Below are 19,906 nucleotides of genomic sequence, written 5' to 3'. Positions count from 1 at the left end.
GAGAAGAACTTAAGTCTAGAGAGACGCAATCCAAAGAGAGAAGAGATAGGGCACTCACCTTAACTCTTCTACCGTTTCTGCTGCTTGGTACATCAGCCTCGCAGCATTGCTGCTGCATCATCTCTCTCTCACAAAGCGTGGACCCTGCGAATCAGAAAATTAAATATTTCTCATGTCAATGGCGAATTTTTATTTGCAGAATAAGATTATAATCGTTCCTTTCAGTTCAATTCTATTTATTCTGAATTTAATTTTTTAATTATCCCAATATTAACAAATATTATTATTAGTAAATTACTAAATTAGCAAATTAGAAATAATTTAGTTAGTTGGCTATAATTTACTTCATTTAGTTCATTTAATAATTAATAACCAGTCAGTGAATTTTAATCGACAAGTTTTCTCACCTGTCAAAAAGAGAGTCGAATTTTTTTACACGTCAATATTTTGACCGAGAGCAATTTAATACGAAAGGAAAAAAATTGACTTGATTAAATAGGGGCAAAAAATATTCAATCCGAGCCTAAATGTCAATTTATTTTAATCAGAATTCGAAGAATCAGGAAAAAGTTTCGTACTTTTCCGAATTCCTGAAAAAACTAACTGATGATTAATCTCGGAAATATTTTCGGTTTGTCACGAAGAAGCAATTTAAAAGACTCGAAAAAATATTGAAGATTTAAGAATACATATTCAACAAGGATTGTGCTTGTGAACGTATATTTATACTGTCCTGTGGGAAGCGTAGGCGTTTACAAGTCGTTTATATTGTGACCTTTTGAATTCCTTCTAATTTCAAATTCATCTTTGTGGATTTATGAAAATTACTTTACTCTCCCCGACGAGAAATTAATCCGAACGAAAATTGTCGAAAAGAATAAATTTAAACACTGCGCTTTTGTATTTATTTTCCTATTTTGATTTTTTTTCAGTATTTTTGTATATTTTTTCTATTTGTCAGTACCAAAGAATTTTATTTCTATTCGAATTTCGCTAATTAAAAGCAACAAATACTTATTAGCTAATTTATTATAGTCAAGAAAAAGTAAACTTATTTTCTGACGTTAGAATGTGGTCAAAATCGTCGAAATCGAAACTTCCGAATTCGGAATTGAAAAAAATTTGAGGTTAGAAATCGATTTAGAAAACAATTTTGAGGTTAGAATGAACAATGTTCGATTTTCATTTTCATTTGTCACTTGCGATGCTTGCGGTTGCAATCCTTGCAATGCAATAATAAAAATTTCCTTCGTATGGAAACTTGGTAACAATGCGGAAAAAATAATTGAAAGCGCAGAAAACGCTTTCGATTTAAAAGTCTGAATGCGGTTGAATTGTCGCCGTAAACATTCCGTATACAAGAAGACTGACCTTTGACACTTTGCAATCCTAGTTTTTTCCCTTCTCGTGAAGTTAATCCATCTTCATATTCTTCAATCTTCTATATAATACTCTAAAGTTGGCGTTTATCTCGAGAGCACTTCACTTCACTAGAAAACATGTCGCCGAGAATACCGATTCACGCGTTGCAACACAAGACTCGCGAAAAAAAAATTCTAACACACTATTTTCCTAACCTTTTAAGCACTGCACTATTTTTAACCCTATTATTATTTATCCTCTCCGAAAAAATAGGAAGAAAGCACTAAATACGGTAAAAAATAAAGAATGATAGAGTAACAAACGAATTATTTACCTATGGACTTGATTGAAAACGTGATTTTTGAAAAACTGTTCAAATTACTTTTTGGAGTAGAATTTTTTTTTGTTTATTATTTAAAAAAAAAAGACCGGACACGCGACTAAAACGATTCAACAAGCGCGCGAGGATGAAGAAATACTATTTTTCGAACGAGCAATCCAAAGAGGCAACAGGTTCGCAGGGAGAAAGGGTGAAAGATGATCGAGGACGAGGGAAGGGGGGTTCACAGTTCAGGGGCGGCGCCACTTTGGAATAATGGGGGGTTTCAAGCGCCCTCAGGTATTTTCGAAAAATGTATAGAAAATAAAAGTAATTATTATTATTTAATAATTATTAATTGATAATTAATAATTAATTTGACGAAAAAATAAAATACTTTTCTATGAAAAATTGTTTTCTATTCAATTATCATTATCACAATCATTATTATTATTGTCAACATTTTTACGGATTTTTACCAATATTTTTATTTTTCCAAAATCAGTTTCAATTCATAATTCGAAAGGAATTATGATTCATTTTTTTCAATAAAAATAAAAAAAAATTACAAATACGTTGTTTTTTTTATTTTCGAAAAAAAGGTTTTTTTTGTTTTTATTTGAAAAAATCATCTTAAAAACTAAAATTTTCGTGATAAAATTAACTTTTATAAATACGATGACTCTGTAGAAAGTAAAAAAAGGATAATAATTAAATTCCTGTGAAATCAAAATATAAATTATTTTCTAAATATATTTTTTAAATAAAAGTAAAATTATATTAATTTAAATAACATGAAGAATTAAAAACGATTCATTAATATTCTGCGAGTAACGTGGGGTTTAGAACTAAATTTCAAAAATTTACGAAAAATATTACAAAATAGAGGTTTTATTTAAATCCATTTTACAAAATTATTTATAATTAATTACATTTCATGTAATTTATTCGCCCAATCAATTAGATATTTTTGATGGTCCATTAAAGATCGTCGAACTGAAAAAATTAATATTAAATATTAATATTAAAATTAAAATTATACTTATAATTAAAATTACACTTATAATTATAATTAAAATTAAATTTAAAATTAAAATAATAATTTAACATTAACAATAAAATCAAAATTGGAAATGAAATGAGAATTCAAATTAAATTTAAAATTAGAATTAAATTAAATTGAAATTAAAATCAGAAATAAAACAAAAATTAAAATTGAAATTAAAATTAGAAGATTAAATATTAATAATACCTAGTAAATTATAATAATGAAAGTATGAAAACTTCAAATATTAATCTGAAATTATTAAATTTATCAAAAATTGTTAAACTTACAAGATGATCATCATCATCATTCATGGAAGTTTGCATGATTTCATTGAAAATTTCATCCTTCTTTTTAATTTCTTTTTCAGCTTCTATTGCTGCTTGTATCAGTTCTTCTTCGGTTTTTATATCATTTTCTTCAACTTTGACAATGGGCTCATTTTCATCTTCTTTCTTTTTAATAACCACAGGTCTGTGAAGTAAAAAGAAACGAAGAAAAACATTAGAATTATTGAAAGTAATTAAAAAAAAATAAATATTACAATTTATTAACAATATTAAATATCAAGATTAATATTATTAAAATTAAATTGAACAATTAATTAACAATATTGAATATTAATATTAATACTAACAAAATTAATTATCAAAATTGAATACATACTGTAATTAATTAACAAAATTTAATGTTATAATTAATTAACAAAATTCAATTGAATTATTAACTATCAAAATTGAATATTGCAATTAGTTAACAAAATTAAATTGAATAATTATTTATGAAAAATGAATTTTGCAATTAATTAACAAAATTGAATCTTTTAGTTAATTAACAAAACTAAATATTACGATTAACTAACAAAATTGAATTTTATAATTAATTAACAAAATTGAATTGAATAATTAATTATCAAAATTGAATTTTGTAATTAATTAACAAAATTGAATTGAATAATTATCAAAATTGAATATTAACATTAATATTACAAAAACCGAATTGAATATAATGAATGAAAATAAAAAAATAAACAATTTTACTTAGGCTTGACCCATGTTGCCAATCTTTCCAAAGCCGGCTGACTTCTTTCCAAAAGGTCTCTCGGGGTGGAAACCAAATCAATCAAATATTGATCCATACTCAGTGGTGGATCTCGATTTAGTGCACGATTAGACAAATGATCCCATTTAGTTTGCTTAAAGGGATTGCAAAAACTTCCTGGCCGAAAACGCTCATCATCTTCGCTGAATAGAAAAAAATAAGACATTATTTTCTTGCGAGGACTATAAAGAATTTTTGTTTTCTTTAATACTGAAATACCTACGAGATTGTCATTGCATCAATATAATTATCAATGTCTTGCTTCTGCTCCTCATTCAGTGAATTTACTTCCTCTCTCGGTTTTAAAACACGTCGCTCTTCAATGAACGGAAGTCCAATGTGCACCAGGCACTGAAATTAATATGAAAAGAAATTAAATTTATACATTTTACTCTTTTTCCTCTTCAATCGTTTCTTTAATATTTTTTCTCTAAACAAAAATAAATAAAACAATTTTTTCCTGGCTTTTAGTTAGAAAAATACTAAAATATTAAATAAAAAATTTATTGTAAAAATTAATTCTTACCGCAATTTCACCTTTCTCGAAGCGTGGAAATAAAATACCCATTTTAGGTTGACTGTTGGTTTGATAAACTTTTCTCACAATTGCAACCAAACCTAATTTTTTCATGTTAATTAATAAAGAATAGAATTTTTCCTTCGCTTGAGAATTCTAAGAGAGAAAAATATATAATTTATTAATGAAAATAATATAAAATAAGTAAATTAAGACTTAAATCATAATTAATACTTAAATTATTTATAGAAAAACGAACAAATTTATAGAAAAACATACACATTCCGGAACAATAATATGCACTCCTTTCGCAAACCAATGTTCCAATGACACTTCTTCTATCTTCACAAATCCACGAACAGTTAAAGATTTTACCGTTCCCGTGAGTTTTGCCCTTTCTCTATCGTTATCTGTATAAAGAAAATTGAAATTAATACAAACGATTTTTTTAAATTTAATTTTCGATCTAATGAAGAAAAAAATTTAATTTATTTTATTTTTAATTTAAAAAAATTAATTAATCTTATTTTTAATTCAAATAAATAAATTAATTTTATTTTTAATGCAAATAAATTAATTTTATTTTTAATCCAAATAAATTATTTAATTTTTTAGTTTTAATTCAAATAAATAAATTTTTTTCGTTAGTTTCAAAGTGAAAAAAAATTAAATTAATTTATTTATTTTTTCTTTTTTCGTTGCATATTTGCGAAATTATTTTAATTTGCGACAGACCTGTGAGAGGAACGAATTGTCCACCATATTTATAGCCTTTATTGGTGTTTGCTTCGTCAACAACATTTCTGTGACGATCCACGAGTTCTCTGGTGCGCTTAACACCGGCATCGGTCTCTGGAGGAAATCCAACAGAATCACTTCGAGTCGTTAGTTTCCAACTGGGAAAAGGAGCAGGCTCTGTAACCTTCAAAGATTTAATTATTAAACATATAAAACTGTAAAGTAATTAATAATTCAATAAAATTAATAAATCTAAATTCAAATTAATAAAAGTGTTAACTAATTTGGCTTCTTACTTTTGAATCAGTAAATTTTACTAATAAGTTAGTAGAAATAACTATTTATTTAGTTAAATTTTACTAATTAGCAGAAATACTATTTATTAGTCAAAACGAATTCAAAAGCAAAAAGTTTAAATTAATTTATTTCTACTTTTCAATTAAATTTGGTATTTCTATTTTGAATTAATCAATTCTAGAAAGTAATTTTTCAATTACTCTCTAAATTTAAATTATTTATAAATAATCAAAATTCTTTTAGACCTAGGAACTTTAATCAAAGTTCTTTTAGCCCTAGGAACTTTAATTATTATAAATAAATAATTTAAATTTAGAGAATAATTGAAAAATAGAATTGATTGAAAAATAGAAATACCAAATTTAATAGAAATATAAAGTAACCAAATTAAATTGAAAAATAAAAGTACCGAATTTAATTAAAAAGGATTAAAGGAATAAATAAATTGATAGAAATTACCTTCACGTAGGATTGTATGGGAATTAAAATACTTCCAATTTTCATGAAACTCTCCCAAGGAGTAGGTTTCACCGGTGGATTCTTATAGAATCGAGTCACCAGCAGATAATTGTCAATTTGATCATAAGCGCAGGAAGTACCACCAGGAGTCATTCTTTCGACATCACGGTAAACTCTCACTGCAAGTTGTTCACTTAAATTTAAATCTTCCCTGTTTCTTCCAAATAAATCCTCGTTGCTTCTGAAAATTAAATTCAATTTCAATAACACTTCAATTTATTGTTTACAAAACAATAAACCTTTGTATTAATTAGAATTATTCTTTTTTCAATTTTGAATTCTGTTTCTAAAATTGTATTTCTTAAATAATTATGTTTCTAAAATAATTTCGCCCCTAAATACATCCCTAAATGTCCCTAAATAAATTTCATTCATTTCATCGCATACGGAAATTATTTTATAAACATAATTAAGAAATAAAATTTTAGAAACAGAATTCAAAATTGAAAAAAGAAGAAAATTTATTTCCTTTCAATTTTTTATCGCAACATTATTGCGTTGAAATGAAAATTATAATTTCGATTTTGCTTGGCAAAAGATTCGATCCCTTTTTTTTTAGTTGAGAAAAAACTTACATGAACATTAACTTGACATGTGAGCTGAAAATTTCGCTGGCAACATCTTTTGCATTAAATTGTTGAATTACATCTTGGCTTTCTTTGAAGTTGTTAATGACAATGACTTTAACATCTTCGAAATCACTGTAAAAAGATTTTTTTTTATTAGTAAACTTAAATATATTAATAACGTGTGTGGCGAAAATAATTTTTATTCAACGTACGTGCACTTAAACTGAGCAAATCGAAGGGCAACGTGTAATCCTTCAACCCAATTTGAAGTATGTTCCGTTGCTCTTAGATCGAGAACTCGCTCGACCATTTCCCAGTCTGGAACTTGCAATCCAGATTCAAATTGAAAAATATTATCAATATTTTCATCATTGTCGGTTTCATTCGAGCCGAACAATATTATATTGACAGCGTCTTTTTTTCGAAGAAATATCTGGAAAAAAAATTATTATTAGAAATAATTTTTAGTATTTTTGAAACAAAATTCTCGTCGAAATTTCAAATATCTTTATAAACAATAAAATTGTTTGAAAAGGTTTTAAATTAAAATCTTTAGAAAATTTTAATTTTCCCGACTTTTAACTAGAAATTCTGCAGAATTAATTTTTTGAAAAAGTTTAATTGAATGTTTTTGGAAATTATTTGAAGGTTTTATTTTTTACAATACATTTAATTGAAGAATTTCCGAATAATCGAAATTTTTGGTAAAATTAAATATTGTAAACAAATTAATTTGAAAATTCTCAAAGAACTTTTTCGAAAATTATTAAAAATAATTGATTAAAAAAAAATTTTAGTTAAAAATTCTGGAAAATAATAATTATATTAAAATAATTTTAATGAAGTTATTGTAACTTACTTTTCGCTCTAAAATTTGCCGAATGACTGTTTTGGCTTTGTCCAAAAATGACTGATTTTCATTGTCGAGAATTTCGGCAGTTTCACGTCCAACGTTGACAAGAAATATCACTGCCTCCTGCATGAATATAAAGAGAAATAAACATCGACGAAACTTTAATAGAATGAATAAAATTAATTAAAATATATGCAAAAAAAAATAGAGGTTACCGCAGCATTCCTTTTTGGTGGCATTGTTGTATTAGTTCCAAACCTTTTGTTTTCGTTGACAATAACAATACTTTGACAATTTCTCTCAAGACTTTCAATTCTCCTCTTCCTTCCACTTATTAATTATTAATTGTTCACTTTTTTTGTAACAAATAAACGCCGTAGTAGATTCCGGTATATTCACAACAATTGCACTGCGAAGTTCGCACCTAACCTAACATAACCTTATTTACCTGAGTCACCTGAGTGCTAAATTGAATCTCTAAATCTAAAAATCCGATTGTATTGAAACCCAAAAAATGTTAACAAATATTTAAAAATTAAACCCCAATGGATGGAATTTAATTAAAGCAAAAGTGAGAGAAACGAAAAAAAAGAAACTTGTTTTGTATTTCAGTTCAAATTTCTACCGCGTGATGGACTCGAAGCGTCCGCCATATTGAAAAATTCATGGGTGGTGTTTTTGTCCTCTCAAGAACTGTCAAAAAGATAATTTCAATCAGAAATGTCATTTTTTAATAGATAATACTTTATTTTAATGGGCCACTGAAAGCCAAGTGTTATGTCTGATAAACTGCGTAAAGGTACGAAACTTGCCAATAAAGATTTCGAAAAATTATTATTGAAAGGAAACTTTTGATAATTCTCCGAACAAAAAATTACTCACTCCAAAAATTTGATAATTTTCATAGTAGGATTAATTTTACTTAGACAATTAAAATTTACATTTGCAATGGCGTGTCTTCTTTTAAATCAAGATGACATGCATATTAAAATTCCTCTAAGCGAAACTGTTGACAGCGTTACTTTTTATACAATTGAGGTTAGAATTGCCTCTATTCAATGGACCGTAAAACACAGGTATTTATTTTTATATTATTGTTTTATTATTCTGATTATAAATATAATAAAAGGAAAATATATTACTTATTTTTTCTTTTTTTTCTTTCTTGCAAAAAATACAGATTATTTGCATATTTGTTTTCAAATTTGTAGAATAAAAAAGTAAAATGCAATCGAATAATAATAATACGAATAAAAATTGTACTTACTTAAAATAACGAATTCGTTAAAACAATGAAATTCTCATTTTTTAGATACAGTGAATTTTCGGAATTAAATGAAATTCTAGTGTCGGAACATTGTGTGGAGAAGGACATTCTACCGCCAAAGAAACTCATTGGAAATAAGAACGAAGTCTTTGTTGAGAAACGTAGACTCGGCTTGGAAATTTATTTAAATGCGGTTTATAATTATTTGAAGAAAGCAATGCCACGGGAATTGGCTCTTTTTCTCGATTTACATGTCTATGATATTTTCTTTTTACTGCAAAATATGGCGCTTCAATTCTTTACCGAAGGAGATGTTTTGCTCCAATCTTCCAAAAGTTATACTTTTAATCCCGTACAGGTAAATTAATTGTAAAACAAGATAATTTTAGAAAATTTCAATTATTTGTTTATTAAGATTCAATTAAATTTGGAAAATGTCAATTACTTGTTTAAAAAATTCAATTATCTTTAGAAAATTTCAATTTTTGTCTAAAAAATTCAACTGTTTTTAAAAAATTTCAATTACTTGTTTAAAAATTATAAATTATCTTCAGAAAATTTCAATTTTTGTCTAAAAAATTCAACTGTTTTTAAAAAATTTCAATTACTTGTTTAAAAATTAAATTATCTTCAGAAAATTTCAATTACTTGTTTAAAAATTCAATTATCATTAGAAAATTTCAAGTCCTTGTATAAAAATTCATTTAGCTTCAGAAAATTTCAATTTTTGCCTAAAAAATTCAACTGTTTTTAAAAAATTTCAATTACTTGTTTAAAAATTAAATTATCTTCAGAAAATTTCAATTTTTGTCTAAAAAATTCAATTACTTGTTTAAAAATTCAATTATCTTTAGAATATTTCAATTTTTGTCTAAAAAATTCGCCTGTTTTTTTAAAAAGTTTCGATTACTTATTTAAAAATTCAATTATCTTTAGAAGATTTGAATTTTTGTCTAAAAAATTCAACTGTTTTTAAAAATTCCAATTACTTGTTTAAAAATTTAATTATCTTCAGAAAATTTCAATTACTTGTTTAAAAATTCAATTATCATTAGAAAATTTCAAGTCTTTGTATAAAAATTCATTTATCTTCAGAAAATTTCAATTTTTGCCTAAAAAATTCAAATTTTTAAAGAAAATTTCAATTACTTGTTTAAAAATTCAATTATCTTTAGAATATTTAAATATTTGCCTAAAAAATTCAAATTCTTTTTTTAAAATTTCAATCACTTGTTTAAAAATTCAATTATTTTTAGAATATTTCAATTACTCATTTAAAATTTCAATTATCTTCAGAAAATTTTTTGTTTAAAAATTCAATTATCTAAAAATTGAAATTTTTTGTTTTAAAACTCAATTATCATTAGAAAATTACAATTCCTTTTTTAAAAATTCAATTGTCTTTAAATATTTCAATTTTTTGTTTAAAAAATTCAATTATCTTTAAAAAATAAAAGTGAAACATTTTAAAAACCTAATTTAATTTAATTCAAAATTTTATTAATAAAATTCTTTAAAAATTTCGATTAATTTTATAATAAAATTTTAGAAAATTTCAATTACTTTTTATGCAAATTCAATTATATTGAAAAAAATCTAATCTACAAAACATAAATTTATTCAAATCTTTCGATAGTTTTGAATATGTTTTACATGTTTTATAAGATAATTATTCGAAATATTTAATTAAAAAGATTAAAATAATTGAATTTTTTGTAAAATTTTATTAAAAATAATTGATTTCTTTTTGTAGTTCATTAAAATTTTAAAAAAATAAAATTTAGGAGAATAATAATAGTAAATTTTCAAAATAATTAAATTCTCAAACATTTTATTGAAAAATCTTCAAATAAACCTTTGAATTTAAAAATTACAAAATTCTAATTAAATTTGTGTTTTAAAATTAAGAAAATTAAAATTGAATTAAAGTATTCAAAGTTCAAATTAAAATTGAATTTAAAAAATTCAAAGTTCGAATTAAAATTCAAATTAAAATTGAATTAAAAATTTTTAATTAAATTTGAATTTAAATGTATAATGAAAGAAAATAATAAAATTCACAAAATTTTATTAAACTATTTTCTAAAAATGTAATTTTTCTAATATAATTTGATTAAAAAATTTTTTTAATTCAATTACAAAGTCTACTTTTTTAGATTTGTTAATAAAATTTTGGAGAAATCATTCGTTTTCCTTTTTTTTAAATTAAAACCAAATTGAATTTTCTTACAAATCAATTTATTATTTTTAATAATTTCGGTTACATATTTTTCATAATTTTTACATTAATAACTTTTGAAAAAGAATCATGAATATTATTATTTTTTAAATAATTAATTATTAATTTAAATAACAATTTTTTATTTAAATAATTGAATCTTCAAGAACTTTTAGAAAATTATTTAAAAATAATTTAATTTATAAAGAAGAAGTGCAGTTTTTTTATTTATTAAGAATTTAAAAAAAACTAGAAATTAATTTTTTGGAAGAGTTACAGTTCGATTATTTTGATATTTTTTATTCTTAAAATTAATCGAAGACCTGTTATTTAGAATTATATAAAAATTTATAAGGAAAAAAATAGTTAAATATTATTTGAAAATTGTTTTTTATATTTTATAGTTGAGAAAAAATTACGTTTTCTTACTATTTATCAATTTTCGTTTGTTTACAGCTTTATGCAATCAGTGAAAGATTAAAACATCCCTGTCCGTCTCTAGAAGTAGTCGACAAAAAATACGACTTCAGTCACGTTTTGGAATTGAATTCTCACTTGACAACGTTAACGATACAAGGAAGTTGGTCGTATTACGGAACAAGTAACATCGTCCCCTCAGCATTGAAAGTAGAACTCTCGAATTTCAAGAACGTCGAACACTTGACAATCACTAATTTCCCCGTGGAAAAAATCTACAACATGGGAACACTTCGCGACACTGTAAAAGTACTCAACATTCACAATACAGAATTGAAAAATATCGTCGAACTCGCAATGTGCGAGGAAGTTCACAAGCACATTACCAGTGCAAACGATTCGCACGTTTGGTTGAAAGTCACGCATTTGGATTTAAGCAACAATCACATTGAAATAATTGACGAGGCAATCAAACTAATGCCACACATTGAATTTCTCACTCTAAACAATAATAAACTCTCGGAAATTTCCAATGTCACGCTCCTACCACGACTATCGCAATTATCCCTGAGCTTGAATAATTTTCACTCCCTCCCCGAGGATCTTCACATAAAACTCGGTAAAATTGTTCAATTGGACCTGTCGCAAAATCATTTGACGTCGCTTGCGAGTTTCGCGAAACTTTATTGCCTCGAGGGTTTGGACGTGAGTTGCAATAGAATTGAGAATATCGAGGAGGTGAAATTTATCGGTAATCTTCCTTGTTTGGAGAATTTGCGACTCACTGGAAATCCAGTGTCGACAATTGTCGATTATAGAGTGAAGGTTCTCGAACCTTTTGGCAGGCGAGCCGCTGACATTTGCCTCGACAATGAGAAACCAAATCAAAAGGAACTCGACACTGTTTCTGTTTTACAGGCACTTCGAATCGCTCGCGAAGGGAAATCACCAATTTTTCCCGGCACTGACGCTCCATTATTTTCTGCCGAAATTCCGACTATTTGAGATTCGACCAATGACGAACGAGGCGGAATTTTGTGATTTTTTCCCCAGTGTCGATTTTCGAGAATTTTGCGATTTTCACCGTCTTCCAAAATTTTTGAACCAGAAAATCATAATCGTGAACAAATCAATTCTTTTCCATCAGAGAGAAGTTAGTTAATTTTATGAATTTCAATTAATTGTTTAGCAAATAAATTAAAAAATTAATAAATTAGAAAATTAATTAATTGATTAATAAATAAATTAAGCAATTAATCAATTAACTAATAAATTAGAAAATTAATTAATTGATTAATAAATAAATTAAAAAATTAATCAATTAACCAATAAATAAGAAAATTAATTAATTGATTAATAAATAAATTAAACAATTAATCAATTAACTAATAAATAAAATAATTAATTGATATATTAATTTACTTATGAATCAATTAATTAATTGTTCAATTTATTTATTAGTCAACTGATTAATTAAGTAATTGTTTAATTTATTTATTAGTCAACTGATTAATTAATTAATTGTTTAATTTATTTATTAGTCAATTGATTAATAAATTAGGTAATCAATAAATTAGTCAATTAATTGAATTAATATTTTAAAGCATTTTTTAGCAATTCAAAAAAATGTAAATAAATTGTACATAAGTCACTTATTCAGTTTTGGGTTTTTAGGAATAATAATTATTGCAAGAAAGAAAAAAATAATCAAATATATTTTTTAAATAATCAAATAAAATTACCCAAGACTGATGTTATTTTTTATTTTCAAAATATGGAACAGAGTTTTGAGATCTGTTTGTTAATTGAGAGAAATTAACATATTTTTTAAATATTATATCGTCTAAAACATAATTATATTTATTGAGAAAAACTAACAAAAGAAAAAAAAATAGGGATATTAAATTTTTACGTAATGTTAAATTTTATCGACACGAATTTTCATATATTTTATAACTTTTTTTTTTGCTTTTCAAGTGTTGAAGTATTATTTTTTTACTTAAAAAAATTCGTTGTCAGTTTTTATCTGTGTACAAAATTATGACAATTTTAGTAACAATATTGTAAATAAGATATTTTAATAAAAACATCATTATTAATCTGTGATAAAAGGAAACTTTTGAATTTAATTATTATTATCTTCTGAATTAAATTTTTGAATTTAATTTACGTCTACACTTTGAATGTTATTTTTTTTAATTTAATTTTTTTATAGTTCTCTTCAAAACCACGAAAATTTGTCACAAATTTTAATAAAATTCTCCAAAGTATTTAAAATAAACAATTCAAATATTTAAATCCATAAAATTTTCAAGAAAATTTACAATTTTTTGAACAATTTTTTAATTCATTACTTTATAAAATTCGATTACTTTTAAAAAAATTTTTAAAAAAATTTTTTTCCGAAAAGATTAATTTTATTTTACGAAATTTGAATTAATTTAAAAAATTTGTCATAGTATTTTTAAGAATTCAATTAATTTCAAAAAATTTTCAATTAAAATTTTTTACTAAAACTTTTCCAAAATTTTAAAATTTCAATTATTCGAATAAAAAGATAATTCACTTAAAACACGTTAAAAATTTAATTTCTTTTGAATTTAATTCTACAAAATTTCAATTATATTTTTAAAAAATCCATTAATTTCAAAAAAATGTAAATTCCAATTTTTCAAAAAGAACTTTGTTCATTATTTGAAATATTATTTGTTTCTAAAATTTTTTACTACAATTTTTTCAAAATCTAATTATTTTACAGAATTTTTAAATAAAATTCTTTTTTTTAAATTAATTATTTTCAGTAATTTTGAAAATTCAATTAATAAAAAAGAGAAAAATTATTTAAAATACGTTTGAAATTAAATTGTTTGCAGTTCAATTTTACAAAATTTCGATTATTCGAACTTTGAAATTGTATTGGTTCTAAATATTTTTTTCCTTAATTAATTATTTTCGATTATTTTTAGAAAATTCTTTGAGAATTCAATTATTTAAAGACAAAAAATTCAAGTTCTTATAATAATTATAATTGTGACTCTTCTCGATTTTTTTTAAATTTATTAAAATGAATTGTTGAAAATATGCCACCGAAACTATTGAAAATAATTGATTTTTAAATATTAAAAGTAAAACAATTCTTATAATTACATTTCTAAAAATATTTTGTAATAATTTTTGAAAAATAATAGATATTTAATTATATCTCATTTAAAAATTTCGAAATAATTCGAATTCATCAGTAAAATTTTTCAATATTAATATTGAATTTCGAAAAGAATTTGTTATTTCACTGTGGTTTTATTTTTAATTTTTTAAATTATTAAAATTAATCAATTTCTTATTAATTAAATTATGTTTTTTAAATAAATAAATAAATTATTAGTTTAAGTAAAATTTTTTTGAATAAATTTAGTTTAAATATAATTAGTCTCAATAAAATTAGTAAATAAAATTAGTTTCAATTTTAGTACAAAAATAGGAATTTTAGCAACGAAAATAATGAGAAAACTATCATTTTAAAATCCAATTTTATTTATCTCCATTTTCATTAAATATTACGTTCTTTCGAAAGTATTAAAATATTCATAAATAATATTAATTATATAATGCTTACATACGCTATGCTTTCGAAGGTTTGTTTTTTTTATCAATTCTATAATATATTCATTCTCGAAAGAAAAATATTATAATTTACATTTTCCTCACAAACGTTCGAAAAATCGTGTTTCAATATTTTTTCTCTTCCGCAATAATTTTTAATTGGTCAAATATAATTTATTTTTCCCCAAAAAGCAGCAAACTTATTATATCTTTCACTGAAAATCTGTTCCTCGTAAAAAGTACAGAATTACAGTAAAATTTTCGCAAAGAATTTCTGTTTTTTTTTTGTTTAACAAAAATAAATCCTTCCTTCGCGTTCGTAACTTCGTGTATATAAAAAAAGTCTTCGTTGTTACAAATATATAGGCATCGTCGTCGATTTATTTGCGAAAAAAACGCGAGAAAAGAATTTTAATTAACAAAATTATTTTTACTTGGATTTTTTCGGAAAAATAAAATTCAGCGAAGAGGGGAAAGAAACGAAGATAAAGTACAATATTTTTTTTCTCTAAATGACAATAATAATTATTTTTTTTCAAAAAAGAAAATAGATTTTAGGGAAAATATTTTTGTTTTTCCGTCGAAAATAGTGTTTTTTTGAAAAACGTTGTTTTTTCCGCAACGAAAATAATTTTCACAAAAGTTTTTATTTTTTTTTGTGCCGAAAATATTTTTGAAAACAATTTTTTTTTTTTGGAGAAGAATTGAAAAAAAACGTCGAGGAGGAAAAGGGACTCGAAGTAGGGGTGGGGGGAAACCAAAAAATTATGACTTAACAATCATTTATGGGCGTATGTTTTTTTTTAATAATTTACTGGTGCGCAATTGGGATGAGTTTCTCTCCCTGGCCGATTGCTGGCAAAGGTGCTTCAACGGTGAGAACGCCATCCTTGCTCAATGAGGATTTAATGCTCTCCGGATTGGTTCCTTTTGGAAGAAGGAATTCTCTGTTGTATTCTCTGTAGACTGATTTAGTTTCAGATTTCTCCTCATGCTTGGCGTGCACCTAAAAAAGAAAAAAGCGAATTAGAATTTTTATTCTTTATTATTTTTTATTTTCAATGCAGTAAAAAAACTTTCGTTAAAAAAATTATTTTTCCAAACAAATTTACGAATTTAACAATAATTATTTATTGAATTTCTTTTTTCCTTTCTTGAAATATTTGACAGAATTTTTTTAATCAATTCCTAAAATCCTAAAATCGAAGAAAGAATTTATTAGATAATTTGATTTTTTTTTTTGTATTATTTCTATTATTAATTTTATTTTTTGTTAGTTTAATAAACATTTTTATTCATTGTCCGAATGTTTTCGTTTTATTTTCCTTATTTTTTTGGTATTATTTCTATTATTTTACATTATTATTAATATTATTAATATTATTATTTTCATTATTAATGTTAAAAAAAAAAATTTTTTAAATAATAATTTTCATTTTTATATTTTTAAATATTTTTTTATTTTATTATTCATCGTTTTTCATATCAAGATGAACTGCATGAATGAAATCAGTAAAAATTGAAAAGTCAAGAATTCTGGATCAAGTTTTTTGCTTGACCAGCGAAAATCGATCGCGTCCCGCTTGACGCACTCCTTTCGTGACCTTTGCCAGAAATAAATTCAAAATCATAAATTAAATGGAAAATAAAATAAAAAATAAGTAGGTAAATAAAATAAATTTCGAAATGTAATAAATAAAATTAATTTAAATTAATAATAATATTAATATTAATAATATTAATTAATAATTAATTAATATTCTTTTTTTTTGTATTTTCAGCCGCAGAAATTGTGAAGTGATTGTAAACAAAATTTTATTTTATTATTCAATTTATTGTAAACAATTTTTTTTTTATTTAAAAAAAAATTTAGAAAAAATTTTTTTTCTTTAAAAAAATTCAGAAAAAAATCTTAAATTTTTTTTTCTGAATTGCATTATATGGAGGTTGGAGATTAATCGAGGTGGGTGGAAATTATCCCGACAATCGTGACTCAGTTTGAATTTTATTCATGAAACAAGAGTCATGAAAATAAATAAACCCAAAGAGCTAAAAGAAGAAAAGAATCGATTTGTAAGTCTGCAATGTCTGACTCAACTGAAAAATATAAAGCGTCTGACCATGCGTAGGACTTTTCTATTTAATATGTATAAATAGAGTAGGTCAGTAATTTTGAACTAATGCGGAATTTTTCCTCGAAGAAAATTCGAAACTCTTAAAATAATTATAGGAAGTAAAAAATTTACTTTTCGATATCTCAATTTTGAGAATTCTATTTTTTTCTATTTTTTTTTCTAATTAAAAACAAGAAAACTATAAAATAGAAAAAATAAAAACGAGAAAACGAAAAAATAAAAACAAAAACTAATAAAAAAGAAACAAAACTAAAAAAATATTAAAAAGAAAAAGAACTGAAAAATAAAAACAAGAAAATTAAAAATTAGAAAAAATAAAACCAAAAAAAAAACTAAGAAGTAAAAATAAGACTAAAAATTGAAAACAAGAAAACTGAAAATGGAAAAATTAAAATTAAAATTAAAATTAAAATTAAAATAAAATCTGAAAAATAAAAATAAGTCTAAAAAATACAAACAAGTCTAAAAAATAGAAAAAATAAAAATAAATGAACGATAAAAATTGTACCAAATATAAATTAAATTTTGGAAAAAATAGAATTACAAAATAAAGAAATTTGTGAAGACTAACAAATTTTTGTCGGAAGCTTATCAACAGAAAAAATTAACGTGACAATATTTGAATGTTGAATTGCAACATCGTGTGTTTAAACAGCCGCTCATAAATATTGTAAGAAAAAAAAAGAAAAAACAAACAAAAAAAGTGGATTTCGTGACAGGTTTAAAGAGACTCGATTTTACATCTAAACGAGAAGCAATATTTACGATTTGTAAATTATATTTTAAACAATTCTCAAAACATTATTTTTATCATAGAAAAGAAACTTATTTCGAAAGTTATATCTTGCACATCTTTTGTAAAACATTTATTTCACAATTGTTTTATTTCTATTTTTCTTATTACTTCCTTTTTTTTACTTTATTATTATTTATTTTTTTATTTCATTATTTTTTCCGTCATTTTAATAATAAATTAATAAAAGGATGTAAAAAAAGTAAAATAAAAAAATAGTTAAGTAAAATAAAAGCAGTAAAGGAGTATAATAATAAATAATAATAATAAATAATTTAGTAAAAAATAAGAAAGTTAGTAAACAAAGTAAGTAAACAAAAGTAGTAAAAAAGAAGAAAAATAATGAAGTAAAAAAATTATAAAGCAAAAAAAGGAAGTAAAATAAAAAAATATTGAGGTAAAAAAGTAGTAAAGGAAAAAAATACTAAAGTAAACAAAAATAGTAAATAAAATACCAAAAAAATAAAGTAAAAAACTAAAGGAAAAAATAATAAAACAAAAAAATTATATAAGTAAAAAATAATGAAACAAAAAAAGAGAAAAAATTCCGTAAAAAGCAAAGTGAGACAATATTGACAAAAGTTTGTGTTCCCGGCGCCACGATTGACATAATTTCCGTTTCCCTCCTTCATTTTCCACCCTTCAATAAACCAGACGGAAAATAACGTTGTTATTTCTTCCTTGCGTCCTACTTTAAGGATAGTAAATATTCTCGCATTTTATCATTTACACATTGACCCACTTTCTAAAGACCCTCGACCTCTCAACGACTTGTAAAATTAAATCATTTTTCTTTTATCTACTGTCACTCACGAAAATCCGGGTCAAAAGCAGTCATTTTCTTCCCGCTAAATTAATATTCAATTTTAATTATTATTTAATTGAATATTTAATTTTTTAATTTTTATTTATTTACAAAGAAATTATTTTTTTCGAAAATTAAGACTAAATTAGCATTTTCCCCTTTTTTGAGATTATAGAAAATTTGTGGGAATTTAGATGATTTACTATATAGTTATGTGTTTGAATGAAAAACATGTGGGGAAAAAAATGTAATACGGTCTTGGTCTGACGTTTTAGCACTTTCTGAAGAATTACTGCGAGAGTCTAAAGTAAATATTTTTACAAGAGCAGTCAGGTAAAATATTACCGCTAATATTAACATTCTTCTTTTTTTTTAAATATAGTGAATCGCGCCTTGTAAGCATAATGTGTATAAACGACTGGCTGTTCAGTCATCAACGTATTTAGAAACGGAACCTCGACCACTGGCTTTCAACCTTGACGGCTCTCTCATTGGTCACAAGAGTGTAGGCGACTGACTTTTTGACAGTTGAAAATTTTTTTTTCTATTGTGAACTTTCTTCTTTTACTGCTACTTTTGCAAAATTTTTTTCTCTTCTATTTTCTCTTATTTAATTTTATTGTTTCTTTGACAATTATTTACTGTTTTTTCATTGTTAATTCAATTATATTTTTTTATTTACTTTATTTATTTCATATATTTATTTATTGATTATTATTGTCTGACTTTTTCCTAATTTTCATAAAAATTATTTATCCTACTAATGACTTGAATTAAAAATTTTTGCAAAATTCAATTATTATTTTCTAAATTTTTAATTTCAAATTCTCAAAAATTAAATACAAATTACATAATTCATTAAATAATTTAATATTTCTTAACATTGATTAATTTAAACCCTGCAATGAGTTTTGTTATATTTAAAAAAAATTGAATTCTTGCAATAAATTTTATTAAAATTTTTGAAAAATAATTGAATTCCTGAGAGCAATTTTATAATTTATGAAAATAATTGAATTTTTGAGAAGAATTTTATTAAAATTTTAAAAATAATTGAATTTATGGGAAGAATTTTATAGAAGTTATATGAAAATTGTTAATAATTGAATTCTTTTGATGAATTATATTAAAATTTTGGAAAATAATTGAATTTTTGCAAACGAAATTTAGTATTAATTAAAGTAATCGAATTTTTGACAAGAATTATATCAAAATTTATTCAATTAATTGAATTTTGATGAAAGTTTTACAAGAATTGTAAATAATTGAATTCTTTTGAAGGAATATATTAAAATTTTCGAAAATAATTGAATGTTTGCAAACGAAATTTAGTGTTAATTAAAATAATAGA

General features: G+C 23.5%; 3 protein-coding genes across 4 annotated transcripts in view; 1 reads left to right on the top strand and 2 right to left on the bottom strand.

The window, feature by feature from the left end:
• Window positions 1-2,556: 2,556 nt before the first annotated feature.
• On the bottom strand, window positions 2,557-7,677 carry LOC122505663 (X-ray repair cross-complementing protein 5-like). The gene is made up of 12 exons (XM_043617438.1): window positions 7,536-7,677; window positions 7,327-7,443; window positions 6,680-6,900; window positions 6,474-6,599; window positions 5,839-6,079; window positions 5,080-5,266; window positions 4,624-4,754; window positions 4,354-4,500; window positions 4,051-4,178; window positions 3,767-3,970; window positions 3,017-3,200; window positions 2,557-2,677 (listed from the first exon to the last, which is right to left on the bottom strand). Exons 1-12 carry the CDS (start codon window positions 7,557-7,559, stop codon window positions 2,663-2,665), a joined length of 1,725 nt encoding a protein of 574 aa, XP_043473373.1. The 5' UTR covers window positions 7,560-7,677; the 3' UTR covers window positions 2,557-2,662.
• Window positions 7,678-7,743: 66 nt separating this feature from the next.
• On the top strand, window positions 7,744-12,451 carry LOC122505664 (nischarin-like). Its single transcript, XM_043617439.1, has 3 exons — window positions 7,744-8,396; window positions 8,633-8,945; window positions 11,262-12,451. Exons 1-3 carry the CDS (start codon window positions 8,269-8,271, stop codon window positions 12,225-12,227), a joined length of 1,407 nt encoding a protein of 468 aa, XP_043473374.1. The 5' UTR covers window positions 7,744-8,268; the 3' UTR covers window positions 12,228-12,451.
• A 2,281-nt stretch (window positions 12,452-14,732) lies between these two features.
• LOC122505666 (protein lethal(2)essential for life) overlaps window positions 14,733-19,906 on the bottom strand; it is a 33,753-nt gene continuing 28,579 nt past the window's right edge. For both annotated transcript variants that reach the window (XM_043617440.1, XM_043617441.1), the window contains one exon: window positions 14,733-15,828. In XM_043617440.1, coding sequence (XP_043473375.1) covers window positions 15,634-15,828 — 195 coding nt within the window. In that variant the 3' untranslated portion in view covers window positions 14,733-15,633. The remainder of the gene's footprint in view (window positions 15,829-19,906) is intronic.

The sequence above is a fragment of the Leptopilina heterotoma genome, unplaced genomic scaffold (genome assembly GCF_015476425.1).
Source record: "Leptopilina heterotoma isolate Lh14 unplaced genomic scaffold, ASM1547642v1 Lhet_361, whole genome shotgun sequence".
In the NCBI taxonomy this organism is placed as follows: Eukaryota; Metazoa; Arthropoda; class Insecta; order Hymenoptera; family Figitidae; genus Leptopilina; species Leptopilina heterotoma.
The sequence above is the reverse complement of the archived record's forward strand: the minus strand, read 5'-3'. Positions and strand labels throughout refer to the sequence as shown.